Below are 20695 nucleotides of genomic sequence, written 5' to 3'. Positions count from 1 at the left end.
CGATCTAGTTTTTGTTGTGAAAAATATTATTAAGATTTAATGAAAATTTTCACCTAAATAAGTTGAGGAGTAATTATAATTGGTGGCAATTTTATGAATAATAATTAAGTATATATCAACATTTAAAAAAAATTACAAATATAACAAAATATATCTGTGATAAACTTCTACTTACTATAAACTCTTATGATCTATAATTGATAACCAATATTTACAACATAGTTTATCGGTAATAGACTTTGACGGATTTTCCTATATTTGCAAATTTTTTAAAATGTTCTTGCAAAAATAGCAAAAAAAAAGAAAAATGATAATATGGCTCGTGTCATTACATTTTCTAAATTGCAAAAGTGGCAAATTTAAAAGTCGATAGCCCTACGATGACCCTGATAGTCGTCTGATATCACTGATTACTTGCCATATTTATCATATTCGCGATATAAAAAAAAGTGTCATGAACTGTTTTTTTTTCTAAATGTTTTTGTCACATTTGATGCAATTTTTCATATACTTAATTATTTGGGATAGTTGCAAATTTAGCAATTAAATTCAAATTAATTAAGTATATAGCACAATTAATTTTTTTTTTGCAAATATAGCAAAATTTGTCAAATTCTATCAATGATATAAGTTTATCACTGATAGACCATGTTGCAAATATCGGTCTATCACTAATATACTATATGAAGTCTATCAGTGATAGTTTTGCTATATTTGCAATTTTTTAAAAATGTTGTTATATCCTTAATTATTATTGCTAAAATAGTCATCAATTCCAATTTCCCTAATTATTTTGAATATAATTATTATATTTGCAACTATCCCTAAATTGAGATCAATTTATCAAAAATAATTTTTTTTGTACATTATAAAAAAGCTAAGTTAATAAATGGAGCTTTTGCAAAAATAGCAAAAAAAATTATGATAACAGAGCTTATGTCACAAAATTTTCTAAGTTTTCGGTATGATAGCAATCAAAATAATTAAAAGTAGTAAATTTAAAAGCGATGAACTCTGATAGTTCCATGATTATCGTTTAATAGCGGTAGCAATAATTTTACCATATTGGCAGTAAAAATTAACACTCAATTTGATTCTAATAGAATGAAGTTCCATTTAAAAAAACTTTATGAAATTTAACCAACTTTTAAAAAATATTATAATATATATACACTTATATTTAAATTAAGTAGTTCATTTGAGTGGAAATTTGAGTTAGTTGGGATGTAATTGAGCATTTAATCTGCCCTACGGACTAGAAAACTCTTCAATTATAAACATCAAAACTAAAACATAACAAACAATTTAATACATATAACCTAACTCAATTTTATAAATTAAAGTTCATTCAACTATATGAGTGTTCAATACAACTACAAATTAATCAAACAGTCAAATCATATTTATTAACAACCAAAACAAAAGTGAGTATGCAATTTGGGAGTTTTATGAGTATAAATAGAGAATCGAAACAAAAAGTTTGATGCAAACAGAAAGAAGATTGAAAGTTTCTTAGAAGCATATATACAATAATAACATCAAAGCTAAGGTTGCTGTGATATATGGAGAATTTGGAGGTGAAGTTAGAGGAAACAAGAGAGTATTTCAAAAGTGGAAAAACAAAGGAAGCATCATGGAGATTTTCTCAACTTAAAGGTTTACACAAATTTCTTAACCAAAATCAGCAACAAATTTACAATGCCCTTTTCCAAGATTTGGGGAAACACCATGTTGAAGCTTTTAGAGATGAGGTGATTTCGTTTTCCTTTTAATATATAGCTTTTTTCTTTCCCTCTTCTTCTTCTTCTCTCTAATTTAATGCCTCAATTGCTTTTGAGTTTTTTTTTTTTTTTTTTTTTTTTGGTTAGATTGGTAATCTACAAATGTCCCTCAACTTTGCTTTGGAAAATTTGAAACACTGGATGTCCCCCAGAAAGGTAAGTAATGTTGTTTTTATGAAACGATTATCAGTTTAGTTATGAACATCATGTAATTAAACTTGTGGGTCTCGATTTTGTTTAGGCAAAGTTGCCGGCGATTGCTGTGTTGAATTCAGCAGAAGTGGTTCCGGAGCCTTTGGGGGTTGTTCTTGTGATCTCATCTTGGAACTTTCCGTTTGGTGAGTGGGAGTTTGATTGATTTTGATTTTCTCATCTTGAGAAGTTAGTGTTATGATGAGGAATTAACTGTGATGTGTGGGTGGGTGGGGGGGGGAGAAGGGTTGTCGTTGGAGCCATTGATAGGGGCAATAGCAGCTGGGAATTGTGTGTTTTTGAAGACGTCGGAGTTTGCTCCGGCGAGTTCAGCTTTTTTGGCGAAAGTGATCGGAGATTACGTTGATGATAAAGCAGTGAGAGTGGTTGAAGGAGGGGCGGCGACCGGAGAGCGGCTGCTGCAGCTGCGGTGGCAGAAGATTTTCTTTACAGGTGAGGAGTAATTAATGGTTTTTGTTATGTGTTGGTTGGTGGATTCTTATTTATTTATTATGGTGGGCTTTTTCTTTTCCTTTTCCTTTTTCTCTCAAAGATTCATAATTTGTTGAGATAAATTTTGATTTTGATTTTGGATTTGGGAATGTAAAAAACAAACAATCAAATGAAGGAAGTGAAAGAGTGGGGAGGATTGTTATGGCGGCCGCCGTGAAACACCTAACGCCGGTGACTTTGGAGCTCGGAGGTAAATGCCCCGCCATTGTTGACTCACTTTCATGTTCATGGGATATCGAGGTTTGTTTCCCTTTCCATATTCCCTTTGTATTGATGAATACTAACTACTAAGATAAAGACAAGTCTTCAGATTTCATAATTTTCTTTTTAACATATAATAAAAAAAAAAATATCAAATTCATGTCCGAGAAGATTCGGCAGATTTTATTGTACTGTCAATTCGATCAGTAAAATTGTCGGTGATAAGTAAATGTCGATGGATGGGTATCGAAATGTTGTTGTACTTGTAAATAATTTGGCTCATTTTGATATATTAAAAACAACCATTTTTCTTTTTTTAAATTATACACTTTTTATATATTATTTTTAGAGTTGGTAGTACACATGTTACGACACCCAAAAAGTTTGATTTGTAAAGATGTTTTAAGAATTTAATTATTAGCCAAGAGTTCAATGCAAAAAAGATATCCAAAATTAAATTAAAGTTTTGAACAAGATTTGGAGTTTAATTTAAATAAATGAAAGGAACATTTTTAAACATAGTAAAATAAAGTAAAATATTTACCAACTATAACAAGTTTATTTTTAATAGAAATTGATAAACTTCTATCGATGTATATCGATGTCACTAATAGAAGGATATCAATATCTATCAATTATATAATTTGAAATTTTGTTATATGTTGTAAATATTTTGTTCAAATTTAGTGTGTTTGAGGATGTTTTTAAAATTAAAATGTGTGAGTATTTTTTTTTTTTTTTGAATGAGAATTGATAATATTTGATATGGCACATGGAGAAGAGCAATAAATTGAAGAAGGGTAGAAAGAAAGAGAAGGAATAGAGAATAGAGAGGTAAAATGTGTGGATGTGGTTGAGGTGTGTTAGGAACTACTTTGGTCTCTCACATCGCCATTCCCTTAAATCTTAATTATGAACTTCAAACAACCTAAGTTTAGATATTAATCACTCAAATACTATATTTTATAACTAAATTAAAAAATTACTTACTCTCCCGGTGTCGATTTTTATTACCAACTAAGCGTACCGAAAGTCGATCACATCACCGTTCAATTATTATCAAATTAGTGTGTTAATCTCGACGTTAGAAGTTCAAATCATCCATTTCTTTCAGCTTTCTAAAAAACAAAGGATTTTGTTGACGTAGATAGTTTGTAATTTTTTTTTTAAATGTCTTTTTCTTTTACGTTAATTTTGAGTTTAATTTATTTTCAAAATTAAAAAAATGGCTAAAAGTTGCATTGGAAATAATTTGATTTTGACTTGCAAGTCTACTGCTCAACGGATCGTTATCGGAAAATTTGGAGCCTGCGCCGGTCAAGCTTGCGTAGCTATCGATTATGTCCTTGTTGAACACAAATTTATATCCACCTTGGTACCATTTCTCTGATTAATAGCTCCCATCTTTCCCTTATAATTTTCATGAATCATGTGTATTGTGTTGGAGATGGCATAATGATGATTCTAATTTATAGGTCGAATTGCTGAAGAAGTACATCAAGAAATTCTTCGATAAAGGTTCGAACCAAGCGAAAACCATGGCGAGAATCGTAAACAAACAAAATTTATTGAGATTGAAGAATATGGTGGATGAACCTGCTGTCCAAGCTACAATCATCTATGGAGGATCCATGGACGAGGAAAAATTGTAAGTGATTAAACGGAAATGTGACGTACATATTGTTTAATTCCATCCTTTTCCTTACTCTGGAGTCGAGTTAATCAATTTTTTTTCTGGGGAACAGTAAATTAACTTGTTGTAGTTTAGCAAAACGAAGATGATATAGTTCTTATAGCTGGGGATTACCTATTTTTTGAAAATTGAAATTTTACACAAGATTCTTATATCTTTTTTCGCAGTTTATTCTTTAAAATTACAAAATTGAAAGTTTGTATTTGGAACTTTTGGTTTTCTGACGTTTGAGATATAATTTATGAACTACAAAGATGGAAAGTTTTGTTGTTTTAGAGTTTTACTTCTTGAAAACAACTTCAAAGTCCCATCTGATCATAATTTTTTAAAAATCTTTTTTAGAAATATCTTTTTCATATGGATTAAGATGAAATAAATGGTGGGAAAATGCAGTGATTTTTTAAGCTCCATCTAATAACCATTTTGTTCTTTTTTCTCCCAATTTCTTTACCATTGTTTTTTTACTTTATTTGAAGAAACATGTAGATTCTTATTAAAAATATAAAAACGAAAACCAGCCCCAAAAACTACTTTTTTTAGACAACATAGAATAGAAATTTGGGATGAACCTAGAGTAATAAAGTTTGGAGAATTAATTTTCATAAAACCAAAGTCAAAAAGTTATGTGTACCAAATGGGCCAAATGTATAAACTTTATTCTGAAAATAAAAATCAGAAACATAAGTTATTTATTTTAACTAAATTTACATAACTAGTAAACTGCTTATAGTTTAGAAGTTGAAAATGAGCATATAGACATTTTGGAATGAATAATGTCACCCCCTCCAAAAGAAAAAGGAAAAAAAAAAAAACTATATTGAACGTCAATCTTTATGCAGGTTTGTTGAGCCGACTATTCTGTTGAACCCACCAATTGATGCAGAAATTATGAGAGAAGAAATATTTGGACCAATCCTTCCCATAATTGGAGTGAGTTTTACCTTCCTCATTTATAGCTACATACTTATGTGCCTTCATTTTAGTCGATTACAAAAAGTGGATGGATCATGTACTCATTCTTCACTTTCTTTCTTGGTAGATGGACAAGATTGAAGACAGTATAGATTTCATCAATTCAAGGCCTAAGCCTCTTGCCATTTATGCCTTCACAAAAGACAAAGCTTTCCAAAGAAGACTCGTCTCAGAAACTACGTCCGGCAGCTTGACATTTAATGATGCAATTATTCAGGTTCGTACTTCATCACTTTCCCTTTAATTTTTTCAAATCCCATTTCCATTGTAACACAACTTAGTCAAGTCTGAGCTTAAATGGTAATTTGAATCTGAAGTAATATGGTCTCTATCTAGATTATGTAGCATCATTACCCTTTTAAAAAACTTGCATTTACCTCGATATGTGTATTTGGTTTGCAAAAGTATGTATTCCGTAAGATGCTTACATTTTTTACAAGCAGGTAGGATTAGGTGTAGAAAACTAATGGATTAAAATTAACAAAATCAATAGGAAAATTTTAAGGTTGACCTCATAACTTGAGGCCATAGTCTCATTTGGAGAAAATGACTTACATTTTAAGCTGCTGCTAGCCTACTGCTGCTGCTGCTTCAAAAAGGCTTATTGTCATGTTTGTTGTCAATTCAGTATGCAGTGGATACACTCCCGTTTGGAGGGGTTGGTGAAAGTGGGATTGGCAGATACCATGGAAAATTCTCATTCGACACCTTTAGTCATGAAAAGGCAATTGTGAAAAGGAGCTTATTGATCGACTTCTGGTTCAGATATCCGCCCTGGAACAATCACAAGCTTCAGCTGCTTAGACATGCTTATAATTTTAACTATTTTCAGTTAGTCCTCACTGTTTTGGGTCTGAAAAGGTCTTAATCACTAGAAGATTCCTCCCTTAGCTTCTTTTCAGATCCTCGTTCTCGTTCTACTCTTACAAATAAACAATCTCTACTTTTGTAGTGACAAAAATGTATCAAATTTCAACGAGGTCAATCCCATCTTAATTTTTGTCATTTATCATTACTCTCTTAAATGTTACATGGGGCAGGGCACCAGTTTAACTCCAGCCAGTATGATTCCAACTGTAAAATATCAATCCTCTTTGTCATCTTTGTTTATTTATTTCAAGGACCTCCTATTAGATGAACAAAGGATTAATGATTTTTAGTTCAGGATGTCAATCTATCCGTCTGCAGATGCTATATCGAACCAAATATGAACATTAGGTCCAATCTTTGATCATTATGTATTAGACGTTACCAATTCAAAACAAAACTCCTTTGAGAAGTTTTATAAGCAGGGGTAATTATTGGTTTCTCCACGGTCTAACTTCAAGAAATTATTAGTTTTATCTTAGACATTCGAACATCTGATCATGCCAATTTCCGCTGAACTAAGCTTGCTTTGGCTAATTTTAACTTTCAATCTTCTTTCAAATTAAAATTCCAAAAAAAAAAAAAGAAAATTCATTACATCATCAAGCCCTTCTGATCTCTGGTTAGAAAAATACTCTTAGCCTATGATATAAATCTTCCAAATAACACAGCACGTGACTTTGTTGTACTAGTGAACAATTTATTTCAGAGTAAATGGCACTGACATTAGGAACCTGAAAAAGTACAAAGCTATTAAGACATATTTGAAGATTCATAATCTTCTCCTATTATTTTTTCATTTATTGTAAATTATTTCTATTATAATTTCTTACATATTCATTTATTTGTAATTCGTATAAAGGTTGATTATTATCAAATGAGAAAAGCAAGCAATACACAATTATTTCAAACCTGTTCAAAAGCCAAATGTTCCAAGGCCAAAGTTGTATCTTAACTTTATATATATAAGTTCAAACTTTCTATTAAAATACATTTGTTTTTAAGTAGTAGATTATCAGAATGGCCAAAAGAATTTTATCGAGAATTTTGAGATAATTTTTTAAAACAAGTTTCCACTTGAAAAATTGCATTCATGACGTTATCTTATTGAGTGACATCACTGTATAATAGATAATGGATAAACATATATACAATTTAAAAGAATCCTTAATCATGTATGATGATTTGAACGTTAGAATGAAAATATCATAGAACTATTAGATTGTTTAAGTGGATAGGTTAGGACTTAAACATCTCAATAACTAAGGTATGATGAAGATAATTGGAAATTGTTGGAAATGGGGGACTGGTTGAGTGTTTCAAGTCCGAGGGAATTTTCGTAATTTATTGTACCCTAGTTTTAGTTTTATTTCCTTATTTGTCAGGGTTTATTGTAACCTTTATATATATTCTTCCCATTGTATTCTTTTGATTTTTAGAAAATGATATCATGCTTTTTTCTTTGTAGACTAGAATTTTTCACATACTTTGTGTTGTCTTCTTCTTTTTTTCAATAGAAATTATATTGTAAAAGTTTTATAACGAGTCTTCCATCAAGATACCATGAAACTCAAAAGAATAGGTTTATAATATATTCAATTTTTATCAACATTTTTCTTGACTGTATATAAATATAAAGTTGTTTCTCCTTCTTTCAAATGTAGTTTTTTAAAAAACAAATAATTTTCTTTATTTCGCACACTTTTGTTGAACTGAATTTGCTTCAAACTCACCCGCAAAACCAACGGTAAGTTTAGCCTTTGGATTTGGATTGATGAGAGAAAGCGTACAAATCTATTTCATAACTTGAACAGTAAATGCATCATTTTTGTAAATTTTACAACAATCAATAGAAATTAAATCAAATCTTTAGCATCCAGATCTTGGATGCCAAAAGATAATACAACTCTTTCGGAAAGATTTGCTCAAAAGGGATCTAGCGACAATCAAATCATTAAATAACTTGATCAACTCGAACTTCACCTTATGCATGGGAAGTTGGCTAATGTTATTCGTGTAATTCAATATAATTTAAATGCCATCACTTAGTGGACTTGGGGATGAACTAGTATGGGTTACGCTTGTACGGTGGAGGGGGTGATTTGTAGTAATAAGTAGGTGGTGGAGATTTCAAGGGAGGAGGAGGGGACTTGTAAAAGTAAGGAGGTGGCGGTGATGGGGAGGGGGGTGGAGGTGACTTATAATAATAAGGTGGAGGAGGTGATGGGGATGGTGGAGGTGGAGATTTGTAAATATACGGCGGAGGTGGTGATGGAGATGGTGGAGGTGGCGATTTATAGATATAAGGAGGAGGAGGAGACGGGGATGGTGGTGGTGGTGATTTATAGACATAGGGAGGTGGTGGAGAGGGGGATGGTGGAGGAGGTGATTTGTAGATATATGGTGGCGGTGGAGAGGGAGATGGTGGTGGAGGAGACTTGTAGACGTAAGGTGGAGGTGGTGATGGTGATGGAGGTGGTGGTGATTTATAGACATATGGAGGTGGTGGAGAGGGAGATGGTGGTGGAGGTGATTTGTAAACATAAGGAGGTGGTGGTGATGGAGATGGTGGCGGAGGAGACTTGTAAACATAAGGTGGAGGAGGTGACGGTGACGGAGGTGGTGGTGATTTATAGACATAGGGGGGTGGTGGAGATGGAGATGGGGGTGGGGGAGACTTGTACACGTAAGGTGGCGGTGGAGAGGGAGATGGTGGTGGAGGTGACTTATAGACATAAGGAGGAGGTGGTGAAGGAGATGGTGGTGGGGGAGACTTGTACACGTAAGGTGGTGGTGGAGGTGACTTATAGACATAAGGAGGAGGTGGTGATGGTGATGGAGGTGGTGGTGATTTATAGACATAGGGAGGTGGTGGAGAGGGGGATGGTGGAGGAGGTGATTTGTAAACATAGGGAGGTGGTGGTGATGGAGATGGTGGTGGAGGAGACTTGTAAACATAAGGTGGAGGAGGTGATGGTGAAGGAGGTGGTGGAGACTTATAAATGTAAGGAGGTGGTGGAGATGGAGATGGAGGTGGGGGAGACTTGTAGATGTAAGGAGGTGGTGGTGATGGAGATGGTGGTGGAGGTGACTTATAGACATAAGGAGGAGGTGGTGAAGGAGATGGTGGTGGGGGAGACTTGTACACATAAGGTGGTGGTGGAGAGGGAGATGGTGGTGGAGGTGACTTATAGACATAAGGAGGAGGTGGTGATGGTGATGGAGGAGGTGGTGATTTATAGACATAGGGAGGTGGTGGAGATGGGGATGGTGGAGGAGGAGATTTGTAAACATAAGGAGGTGGTGGTGATCGAGATGGTGGCGGAGGAGACTTGTAAACATAAGGTGGAGGTGGTGATGGTGAAGGAGGTGGTGGAGACTTATAAATGTAGGGGGGTGGTGGTGATGGAGATGGTGGTGGTGGAGACTTATAAATGTAAGGGGGTGGTGGAGATGGAGATGGAGGTGGGGGAGACTTGTAAATGTAAGGAGGTGGTGGTGATGGAGATGGTGGCGGAGGAGACTTGTACACGTAAGGTGGTGGTGGAGGTGACTTATAGATATAAGGTGGAGGTGGTGATGGTGATGGAGGTGGTGGTGATTTATAGACATAAGGAGGTGGTGGAGAGGGAGACGGTGGAGGAGGTGATTTGTAAACATATGGAGGTGGTGGTGATGGAGATGGTGGTGGGGGTGACTTGTAGACGTAAGGAGGTGGTGGAGATGGAGACGGCGGTGGAGGAGATTTATAGACATAAGGTGGGGGTGGTGATGGAGATGGTGGTGGGGGAGACTTGTAGACATAAGGTGGTGGAGGTGAAGGGGATGGTGGTGGAGGAGAGCTATAGACATATGGAGGAGGTGGCGAAGGAGATGGTGGTGGTGGAGAGCTATAGACGTAAGGAGGGGGTGGGGAAGGAGATGGTGGTGGAGGAGAGCTATAGACATATGGAGGAGGTGGCGAAGGAGATGGTGGTGGTGGAGAGCTATAGACGTAAGGAGGGGGTGGGGAAGGAGATGGTGGTGGAGGAGAGCTATAGACGTAAGGAGGGGGTGGGAAGGAGATGGTGGTGGAGGAGAGCTATAGACGTAAGGAGGGGGTGGGGAAGGAGATGGTGGTGGAGGAGAGCTATAGACGTAAGGAGGGGGTGGAGATGGAGATGGTGGTGGTGGAGAGCTATAGACATAAGGAGGCGGTGGCGATGGAGATGGTGGTGGAGGAGAGCTATAGACATATGGAGGTGGTGGGGATGGAGATGGCGGTGGAGGAGAGCTATAAACGTATGGAGGGGGTGGTGATGGAGATGGTGGTGGGGGAGAGCTATAGACATAAGGAGGCGGTGGAGAGGGAGATGGTGGTGGAGGAGAGCTATAGACGTAGGGAGGGGGTGGTGATGGAAATGGTGGTGGTGGGGACTTGTAGACGTAAGGAGGTGGTGGTGGGGACTTGTAGACGTAAGGAGGTGGTGGCGGCGACTTGTAGACGTAAGGAGGTGGTGGCGGCGACTTGTAGACGTAAGGAGGTGGTGGGGGCGACTTGTAGACGTAAGGAGGTGGCGGCGGCGACTTGTAGACGTAAGGAGGTGGTGGGGGCGACTTGTAGACGTAAGGAGGTGGTGGTGGGGACTTGTAGACGTAAGGAGGTGGTGGCGGCGACTTGTAGACGTAAGGAGGTGGTGGGGGCGACTTGTAGACGTAAGGAGGTGGTGGTGGCGACTTGTAGACGTAAGGAGGTGGTGGCGGCGACTTGTAGACGTAAGGAGGTGGTGGCGGCGACTTGTAGACGTAAGGAGGTGGTGGCGGCGACTTGTAGACGTAAGGAGGTGGTGGTGGCGATTTATAAATGTAAGGAGAAGGTGGTGGTGGAGACTTATAAACATATGATGGCGGAGATTTGTGATGCTTGTATTTTGGTGGAGGTGGCTTGTGGTGGTGATATTTTACCGGCGGGGGAGGTGTGTGGCGGTGATGATACTTTGGAGGAAATTTTGAGTGATGTTGATGCTTCGGTAAATCAAAACCGAGTTCAGGTTTTTTGATAGGTAGCAAAGCATCGTTGAATTGAGCAGCAACGACGGAGGCAGTAATGAGGCACATTGCCACCGCTGAGAGCAACTGAGGCCAATGCCTCAAAGGTTTCATAGTCCCCATCTTCCGGCGATGGGCACTTCTTGCCGGATAGCTATTTTCTTCTAACACACAACACTAAATTGTTGTTGAGTTTGCATTGCATTACAAGGTATGCTTTCAATCCTTTATATATTACTCACCAACGCCTTCTTGATTGACAAACATTATGATTATTTATTCCACGTAGAGAAGAGTATCACATCTGACTCCTTCAATTCAATATCTTTATATTTCTTTTTTGTTTTAAACTTTTTTCTTCACTCCTATTTAATTTAAATGTTCAACTTAATTTTATCAATGCCGATACCTTTATAAGCTTTTATACTTTGAAATCAAGATCTTCATCCAAAATTATAAGAGATTTCATGATTAAGTTTCCATTTTATATCAAAATTTATATGTTGTATTGATTAAGTAGAAGTTTTTTAATTATTACATAATAATTCTAGAAAAATTGTGCATTTAAATCAATACTTAGATATCCAAACGTAAAAACTTTTTGAGACAAATTATCAATTGCATTTGATCAAGTCATCAACAAATATAGCAAACACGTACCAAAATATAACAAAACATTGGTAAATATATAGATGTTTTGCTTTTTCACTTGAATATTTTACTCTTTGTATCCGTTTGATCAGTTACAAATATAACAATCAAACTTAAAATATTAGTCAATATAACACAATGCAAAACATATCGTTAACTATTTTGCTCATACGAATCTACCGGTCCATAAAGTTGATTGATAAATTTTGTCGAATCGTACACAGAAGAGTTTTTAATTCATTGCTGCATAAACAAAGATATGACTTTTTGCAAAACTTAATTGAATATTGAATTTGAAACTTTATGGTAACCATTACCAACCACTAAGTTTATAGATTGAGATGCAATGGGGTGAGGCTTAATTAATTCATAAGAGAGAAGAAGTAATGCACGTTCGTACCTTATCTTTGTTCTCTAAATAGAATGAACCAAAAGGTCATTCGGTTCAAAATTAATTACATAAAATCACAAATATAATTTATGCTTTAATTCTTTTTTTCCCATGTCGGTGATATATATATATATATATATAATATATATATATAAGTTATGATTTCTGTTTTAAATTGTGTTTCTTCTTGACTTTTCGTACTTTCTTTTTAATTACGTTTTATTTAGATTACAATTTCTTTTCTTTTCTTTTCTTTTTTTTAATTTTGTTGACTTTTTTTATAAAAAAAATTGGATTTTTTAAAATTATTTTTATATTTAGTTTGTTATACATTTAAAGTCTTATATGGATAATTAATTAAAGGTGAAATATTTATAACCTATATTTATACGTGATAGTCATTAATAATTTTATTTTACTATTTTTTAAAAATACTCCATTAATTAACTATAACATTTCTTAAATTATATTAACTCAAAGAGCTGATTAACTATTTTCTCTATAATTCATTAAAAAAAATTTATAAAAAATAGAACAATTGACACAATATTTATCTGAAAAGTCAAGAATAACTAATTCTGTGTGAATTTTTTCTATTTTTGAAAATACATTTTTTTCCTCAAATACTTGTTTAGAATTATAATGAAAGAGTGGTAAAAGATTATGGAAACATAGTTCATATGGATATTTGTTGCATGAACTCATGGTGGTCACCAATGCTTTTAATACATACATACACATATTAGTAGTAATAATGTTACTCATTTTAATTTGACAAGTAAGATTAATAATTTCTTCTTTTTTTTTAATAAAATAAAATAAAATTCAGCAACCCAATTTTTGAAAATTGGATTCAGATAGGTATACAAATTTTTAATTCAAAGGTATATACATATATAGATCATGAATTATGTTGTGGATGTTTAATAGTAACATGGGTTTCTCTATAGTATATTTGTATGAAAATAGTTGACCTAAAAATTAGTAACATGATGGCCTTACTGCTCATTATTGAACTTAGCTCGTCTTTTACTTTGTATTTTTTTTTTTCCTTTTTTGTATTTTTTCAAAAGCAAAACAAAAACTCCAAAGAATATTTCTCTTTCATATTTTATTCCATTTGAGTTCAAAAAACAAAACAAAATTGGAGTCAAACTATTATTAAAATATCTCATTTCTCAATATTATGCTTAATACACTGTTCTGAAAGTAAAAGCATTCCCATTTACAGATTCCAAATTATATAAATGGAGAACAGACAATTTAACAAAAAAAAAAAGTATGAACAAATTTCCACTAAATTATTATAAAATTTACAATGTGATTTTGGAGGTTTTATTTTATATTTGTCAGTCAAAACTTGTTCGTCCTCTACAAGAATAATGGTTTGGTTATATCTAAACGAGCAACGAAAAACGTATATAGTAAAGTAACATTATGAAAGGTTTCCATAAGCAAACATGTTGATTTGTTGAATATTAATTCCTTTTTTTGATCATTTTGAATTTGATAGTGTTTTCATATTGTGTGGGAGTCTACGGCGGGACAAATGTACGTCTCGAATTGAAAAAGTTTAAGAAAGTGATGAACTACAACACTATTCTAAAGTTTTGGTTCGAATTATCTCGATTATGTGAATGGTCTAATGCTTTGAAAAAGTTTTTCTTTGTAATTAGAGTTGTGGAAAGAGTTTTTATCGATTGTAATAAATTGTATCGTCTATGAAAGTTAGATATTCGATCTCTTCTTAATACAAATCAAGAACATATGTAATGCATGTAAAATTTGGTACTTCTAATTATTGGTTTAAACCGTCAGAGTCATTTTTACCATATAATAATTAATATTCGAGAATAGATTTCTATCGTATTTTAATAGATTTTGCTATATTTACAATTTTTTAAAAATATTTTTATATATTTAATTATTTTGAATCTAATTGATATATTTATAAATTTGTAACTATCTCTTATTATTACTATTATGTCAAACATATCTACAGGATTTTTGTATCAAAATTTATAAATCTCAACGTTGCATTGTAATTTTAAAATGTTGGATATATATTGTATTTTAATTGCCTTTTTTCAATCGATCACATCATTTCTCAAATTATAAAAACTATATCATATTATATAAAAACTATATCATATTATTGGTTTGTAATTTTAAATTTCGAAAAATAAAGTCAATTGACTCCAAAGAGTACTGACAAATCACACGTTAGGTTCTTCATTGGACGCACATAAAATTAAAAATTCCAAACAAATTTCACTCTACATTTGAGAAGACTAATATCCAACATCTATCCATTACATATTTTTATAATATCTACATTGTTATTTTCAAATATACCACGAAATCGTGTAAACATATAGTAGTCCAATATATCACGAACTATCACAAATAGATGGCGATATTTTGCTATATTTTTTTTAAGTTTGTAATTTAAAATAATTTTTCAAAAAAATGTCACAATTCCAAAACAAAACAAAAAAAACTTGGTTATTTGTTGTAGTGAAATTGATTTCAAATCTATGGTTAGTTTTTGTGAAATAAACATAGATTCATATCAATAGTAGTGTTTCTAGAAGATCGTTTTAAAAATTAAGAATCCAGCTAAGTAGCAAAAAGATTAGTTCAATCTCTCTCTCTCTCAAACATATATGCTGTTTCCTACGATTTTCTTAGAAGATAATTCCAAGGTGTGAAATGGTGATTTTCTATATAATTAAAAGCTATGGTGTATAACTCAACTTGCTTATATAAAATGGAAAAAAAAAAAAAACAAAGAAGAAAAAAGAAGAAGAAGAAGAAGACTATTTCCCCCATAGCTTCAACTAGGAAGCACGTTGAGGCAAAAAAATGAACTGGATTTGAGTTTTGAGTTTGACCATTTTTGTCCATCAAATTCTGCCCCCTCCAGGCTCCAACTAATAAGAAATATTTATAATCGGTAGAGCCAAAAACCAAGTCGTCGTGGTTCAATATGAGCCAAGTTGAAAAAATAACAAAAACAAACAAAAACAAAACCAAACAAACAAACAAATTGATTTCTGATTTTGATATCAATCAAATTCTACTATCTGGCTCTATCATCCTCTGTATTGAAATCAAAGATTTCTCCTAATCTTTAACATCAAACGACGATTGTGTAAAGTTGTAAATGAGAAAGGAAACGAAATAAGTATACTCCAAACCTTTTTAAGGGTTCCCTTTCTCATGACAATTAATCAAAGCCTTTTTTTTCTTTTCCTTCTTTTCTTTATCGTTTAGAAGTGTCACCAAAAACCTCAGTGTAGCAAATGGGACATGCCTGGAGGAGAGAGATTATGCAATATTGAGTAAAATTGCTGATTGTATGTTTTACTAAAAGAGGGATAAAAGATATCAGAAAGTCACCTTCTTGATACTAAGCCACTTGGTCCCGCAACTTGTATGGTACTTGTGTTTGCATGGTAGAGTAATTATTTTATCCCCACGTTTGTATTCCATTTGGCATATCACACACCTGTATACAAATCAAGATGTGTCTTCATATATATAATGTTAAAAAAATTAATGCAAGAAATATATCATTGTCAATCGGTAATTCCTCAAAAAAGTTAATGAGGAAGGCTTGTGCACCAATTTGAATCTATTGATCGTTTTCCTTCTTCCCCATTGAATAAAGGGTGGCGTTGCAAGTAGCAGGCAGGCTAGTCGGCCAAACCACTTGTTTTCTCTCTTTATTGAGATGATTTTGAGTAAATGAGATAATATTGAGAAAGATCATTCATCGTAACTGTATATTGTTCTTAACAATAATAATGAAAATGAAAATATGAGGTACACAAGTCAAAATAAACATAGCTTGGCAATAATTATTATGTGTTGCTTATCAAACCCCCCGATACCCCACTTGTTATAGGCGTTACTAAGTATAAGGGCATTGGTGAGAATTACTACATCTTGATAGCTGGAACAATTCTAAAAAACAACCGAAAAATAATACAAAGTTTAAAATATTTCGAGATAAGATGATCAATCAATCTAGTGTTACCTTTCATTTCGTGATTTCTTCCTTGAGAAAAATCCCCATCTGTACCTCGATACTGGAAGCAATGCAATTAGTTCTTGTGTAAGGCCTCTACTTTGAGTTCCTACTGTCTCACCTAAATCTACTAATTCCTGAAATAAGTTTCTTTAAACCGTCACTTTATTGAAGAGAGTAATCGACATAATTCAGGAGGCATATAGTTGACTTTACATATAACAGTTAGCCAGACAAATTTTACGTTTATTAAACATGGAACTTGATTTCAGAATGTATTGAGTGGGTTTACAGCTGATTACTTATGCAGCTATGCTCCTATCTAATCAATTTTAGCTTCTTAAAAAGCAGCGTCAACAGGCAGAGCGCTCCAAAGAAGCAAGCTTTCTTTGGTATATATGTAAGGCCCTCCAAGAAACCAAGTTCAAGGATAGAAAATTACGTCGAAGTGTACCAACAACCAAAACGCAGAATAAACAATTAGGTTAACTTCTGCCATCATTTCTATCCTTTCTACCTTAACAAGAAAGCGTCCAACACCTAGCCTATTAGCTGTAATGGCTACTGGTTTTGCTACACAGCAGCAAGACTTCTTACTGACTGGCCGTAATATAACATTTCAATTAGCAATATCCATCATAATAAATAGCCATTGAAGTAAATATAGCTTCAATAAGAACATATAAAGTTACAGGAGAAAACATTTTGTTCAGTAATATACAAAAGTAAATAGGAAAGAAAATCAGCTGCTCTAACCTCATAAGTCATGTTATCAGGATCAACAATCTCTTGCCAAATAGTCTGCACATTTCAAGATGGAACAGATTAGGAATCATGCATTTATAGTTGTCTTCTGAAGCATTGGAACTGTAAATTCCAGGTATATTTGGCGCGGAATAGAAAATCTGGAATAATAGATGTTAAGGGAGTTGAACCCCCACCAAGTTTGTCACCACTGGATTAGAAATGAATTTGTATTCTAATATCCTCTATCTTTTCCTTTATTCTGTGATTTCAGATAAGCCAGTTTTATATCTTACAGGAATAATTTTATTTTATGTATTAACACAAGCATATGACTGGTTGCCAGCATGAACCACAGAATACAGGACACTAACCAAAAATGTACTCCACCGAAAACAACCTTAACACTACAACTGAAACTTAGTGGCATAACATGTTTATGAATCGATAAGCTGCAGACCTGATACTCATGATAATTTGAATGCCTCCGAGGGCCTGAAAAAGTAATAAAGAAAAACGGAGTTTAGGAACTGGTATTTAAATTTCCATAAACATTATAATTGAATCAGAAAGAAGAAAAGGAGCAAACAATCATGAGTAATAAAATGATATAAAATAGGATTTTTCTGTATTATGATTTTGCTGTTAGATTTTGTGCATATCTTTGGTACTATACCTAGCAGGATAGTTAATACTACAACAGAACAGTACTTGGTAAAATGAGATGCACCAAGTAATTACAAGTTAAGGTTGAAATATGATAGAAGATATGTGTATAAATGGATGGTGCGATTGTATCTCATTTACAGGATACTCATTAAATCACCCCAAATTCAATTGTTGCATCAAATAAGCTTCCCACTTTACAGCATGACTACTACGTCTAAAGCCATTTTCCTATGTGTAGCATAAGAAAACAAATGAACATATTTTACATTATCGTTTATGAACTGAGAAAGATTGTATCTCATCTACAAGATACTCGTTAAGTCACCCTAAATTTGATTTCGTGCATTGAATAAGTTACCCATCTTACAACATGACTAATATGGCACAAGCCAATTTTTCTACATGTAGCATAAGAAAACCCTCAGAACCATATTGCACTATCATTTATGAACTGAGAGAAATAATAAACAGCCTAAAAATGAAGTTTGTCGATTGACCAGAAATGGATGACATCAACTGCTTTCTCTTACAAATGCCTCCATTCATGAACTGAGAAAAATAATCTAAATAAAGAGTCAATAAGTATCTCTTCTTTGCAGCGTGTGATTTTATAGAACCGTAACATTCAATATCTGAATGTTTGTTCCATTACCTTAACTTGACAACTTCTGTTTAACAAACAATCATACTATTTGAAAACTTCTGTTTAACAAACAATCATACTATAGTGTTCATTCAAAAGCTTGGAACAAAACAGGCATTAACCCTTACATTCCATGCTGTTACCGGACATATTAGGATTGGCATTTTCTTCCCACACGCTATTTCCTGAACTCTGTTCATTCTGGACTGTCGAGAGCGGCCTCCTGTGTTCATCAATAGTGGATTCATGATCTTGAACCTCAAACGATTGAGCATCGAAGTATGATGCGCTCCATAAATCAGAATGCCCAAACTTGTAACTTGAGTTAGTTGATGGACAAACAGTCTCCTGAATGAAATTAAAATATTATACTTCCATGTCGGGAAAATAAGTTTATTAATTTGGAATCATGAAAATCAGATATAAAGACCCTTTGATCTTGAGACTAAATGTCAAATCAAGCATGCATCAGGAAGTTAAAGCAAAATGAAAAGGCCATAGTTGAGAAGCCAAAAGTAGTTAGAAGATGAAATGTCACATGATTTCCCCTTTTTTACTTGAGACAATTGTCAAAAAATCTACAGAACAGAGAAGCAAGTCTATAAGGTAGAGATAAAGCAGCATTTAAATGCCACAAGTTCTATAAGTCTAGCTTCCAGACAAGACATTCATGGAGAGCATCTAAAATAAAAAAGATTTATAGTACCTGAGAATGTGAGGCACCCGAAAAAATGAAATTCACATGATCATACGTAAGACCTTCAAAGTATTCCATAAAAGAAGCAGTACTATAAGGATAACCGTTATTCATGCAATGAACCTCGATGTTTGAGTTCCAGCTCATTTTAGACAATTCTGTTTCAATAAGTATTTGCTTCAGGCACAAGTAACGTAGCAAAAATAAAAATCAGAGCCCAAAGGGGAAATACACTAGCAGTAACAAACCTAAGCGTCCTGAAAGTTCTCCAAACCTATTCTTGACATAACTTCAAGCAGTTAATTTATTCCTAATTATCCTCAATAAAGTAGCTGAACGTCCTTGAGCCACTCCTGCAAACATGAACAAGAAAGATAAAGCAATTGAAATGGTAATTAAATCACAGGACTACGGAGTATTATATGTTATATCATATTCCATAGAAACAAGTGGATACGGAAACGAAACAAGCAAGAGGAGATACACTTGTAATTTAATTCCCGCAGCACCAATCTATTAAACAAAAAGAGCCATTTTCTACAGGGTCATATTGTCATCGAATGTCGACATTTCATAAACAGCATCAGAAATCTCAAGGAGAAAGAGAAAATCGAATGTTCTACACTACAACTCATCGCCTCCAAGTAGAAATCCGCAGAAAACATGAATGTAGATAAATCGACATCAGATTAAACAAATTGAGCCTATATATTCCTACTCCAGCAGACTACTTGACACAAAACTAAACAATTCGTTCCTATACTCCACATTCCATCTACAAATTTAAGCTCGATCGAGAAATCAACAGTACAAAAAAGAACTATTCCATTGTAGTACCTAGTTTTTCTCACCGGCAAGGCGGAGATCACAGAGTTTGGGCAATCTCAAAGCCAAATTTACAGTGAGAAGATCACTGATCAAAAAAGAGAATTAAGAAAAGAGATATAGATATAGAATGAATGAATGCATGGAAAGTGTGAAGAGATTAATTAGTGAAGAAACTGACAATGGCGGGTTGAGCAGTTCTAGTTTCGTCTTTGTGGTTTGGGATTGTGTGTGATGAGTGAAAATGGAAACCGATTAGGAAGAAGGTTTGGATGCTTATTAGTTATAACTGAAAACGTTGTTCTCGTCTCTTCTCTTTCTCTCTCTTTTTACAAGCTGTCTGTCATTGAAACCTTTAACCAAAGCATGTGCAATGACGTGGCTCAAAAGGTAACGTTGGAGTTTGGTACTTTTTAGATCAACCACATTACCCTCCACATTACTACAGAACCTCATTTTTTACATTTTTAAATACGATTGATTTTCATCCATTAAAAATATATATTTTTAAACGTATGAAAATAAATTAAATTATTTACAAATTATAGTAAGGTTTTTTAATTCTATTAATGATAGTTACGGATGTCCTAGTAGTTAGCTATCAAAAGTTTATTGTTGATAGAATCTAAAATTTTGCTTGTAAATATTTAAAAAATTTACAAAAATAGCAAAAAAGAAAAATTATGATAATAGAGTCCATGTTACTTATATTTTCAAAATTGTAAAAATGACAAATTTTAAAGTTGATTATCGTCTCACTATAGTCATATTTGTCAAATTTGCAATTTGAAAAAG

General features: G+C 33.7%; 3 protein-coding genes across 8 annotated transcripts; 1 reads left to right on the top strand and 2 right to left on the bottom strand.

The window, feature by feature from the left end:
* The first annotated feature begins 1469 nt into the window (after positions 1 to 1469).
* On the top strand, positions 1470 to 6516 carry LOC101205263 (aldehyde dehydrogenase family 3 member F1). The gene is made up of 10 exons (XM_004142070.3): positions 1470 to 1751; positions 1869 to 1937; positions 2023 to 2119; positions 2220 to 2426; positions 2602 to 2726; positions 3958 to 4062; positions 4163 to 4335; positions 5220 to 5310; positions 5420 to 5569; positions 5981 to 6516. The coding sequence occupies exons 1-10, from the start codon at positions 1563 to 1565 to the stop codon at positions 6218 to 6220; spliced, it is 1446 nt and encodes a 481-aa protein (XP_004142118.2). The 5' UTR covers positions 1470 to 1562; the 3' UTR covers positions 6221 to 6516.
* A 1367-nt stretch (positions 6517 to 7883) lies between these two features.
* Positions 7884 to 11503, bottom strand: LOC105435367 (extensin-2). The gene is given in 2 exon segments (XM_031884358.1): positions 7884 to 10278; positions 10281 to 11503. Coding segments are annotated over 2 exon segments (3084 nt in total). The 5' UTR covers positions 11371 to 11503; the 3' UTR covers positions 7884 to 8284.
* Positions 11504 to 15111: 3608 nt separating this feature from the next.
* Positions 15112 to 20232, bottom strand: LOC101211753 (E3 ubiquitin-protein ligase BIG BROTHER). Of its 6 annotated transcripts, none has more exons than XM_004142177.3 (10): positions 20082 to 20232; positions 19913 to 19988; positions 19324 to 19428; positions 19085 to 19233; positions 18507 to 18726; positions 17527 to 17561; positions 17079 to 17123; positions 16332 to 16459; positions 15692 to 15800; positions 15112 to 15605 (listed from the first exon to the last, which is right to left on the bottom strand). In XM_004142177.3, exons 4-10 carry the CDS (start codon positions 19220 to 19222, stop codon positions 15555 to 15557), a joined length of 726 nt encoding a protein of 241 aa, XP_004142225.1. In that variant the 5' UTR covers positions 19223 to 19233; positions 19324 to 19428; positions 19913 to 19988; positions 20082 to 20232; the 3' UTR covers positions 15112 to 15554. The 6 variants fall into 6 exon arrangements, with proteins under 6 accessions (XP_004142225.1, XP_031739644.1, XP_031739643.1 ...); XM_031883784.1 differs by having other exon boundaries at positions 18522 to 18726; XM_031883783.1 differs by having other exon boundaries at positions 18507 to 18723.
* Positions 20233 to 20695: the final 463 nt, after the last annotated feature.

The sequence above is a fragment of the Cucumis sativus genome, chromosome 4 (assembly GCF_000004075.3).
Source record: "Cucumis sativus cultivar 9930 chromosome 4, Cucumber_9930_V3, whole genome shotgun sequence".
Lineage (NCBI taxonomy): Eukaryota > Viridiplantae > Streptophyta > Magnoliopsida > Cucurbitales > Cucurbitaceae > Cucumis > Cucumis sativus.
The sequence above is the reverse complement of the archived record's forward strand: the minus strand, read 5'-3'. Positions and strand labels throughout refer to the sequence as shown.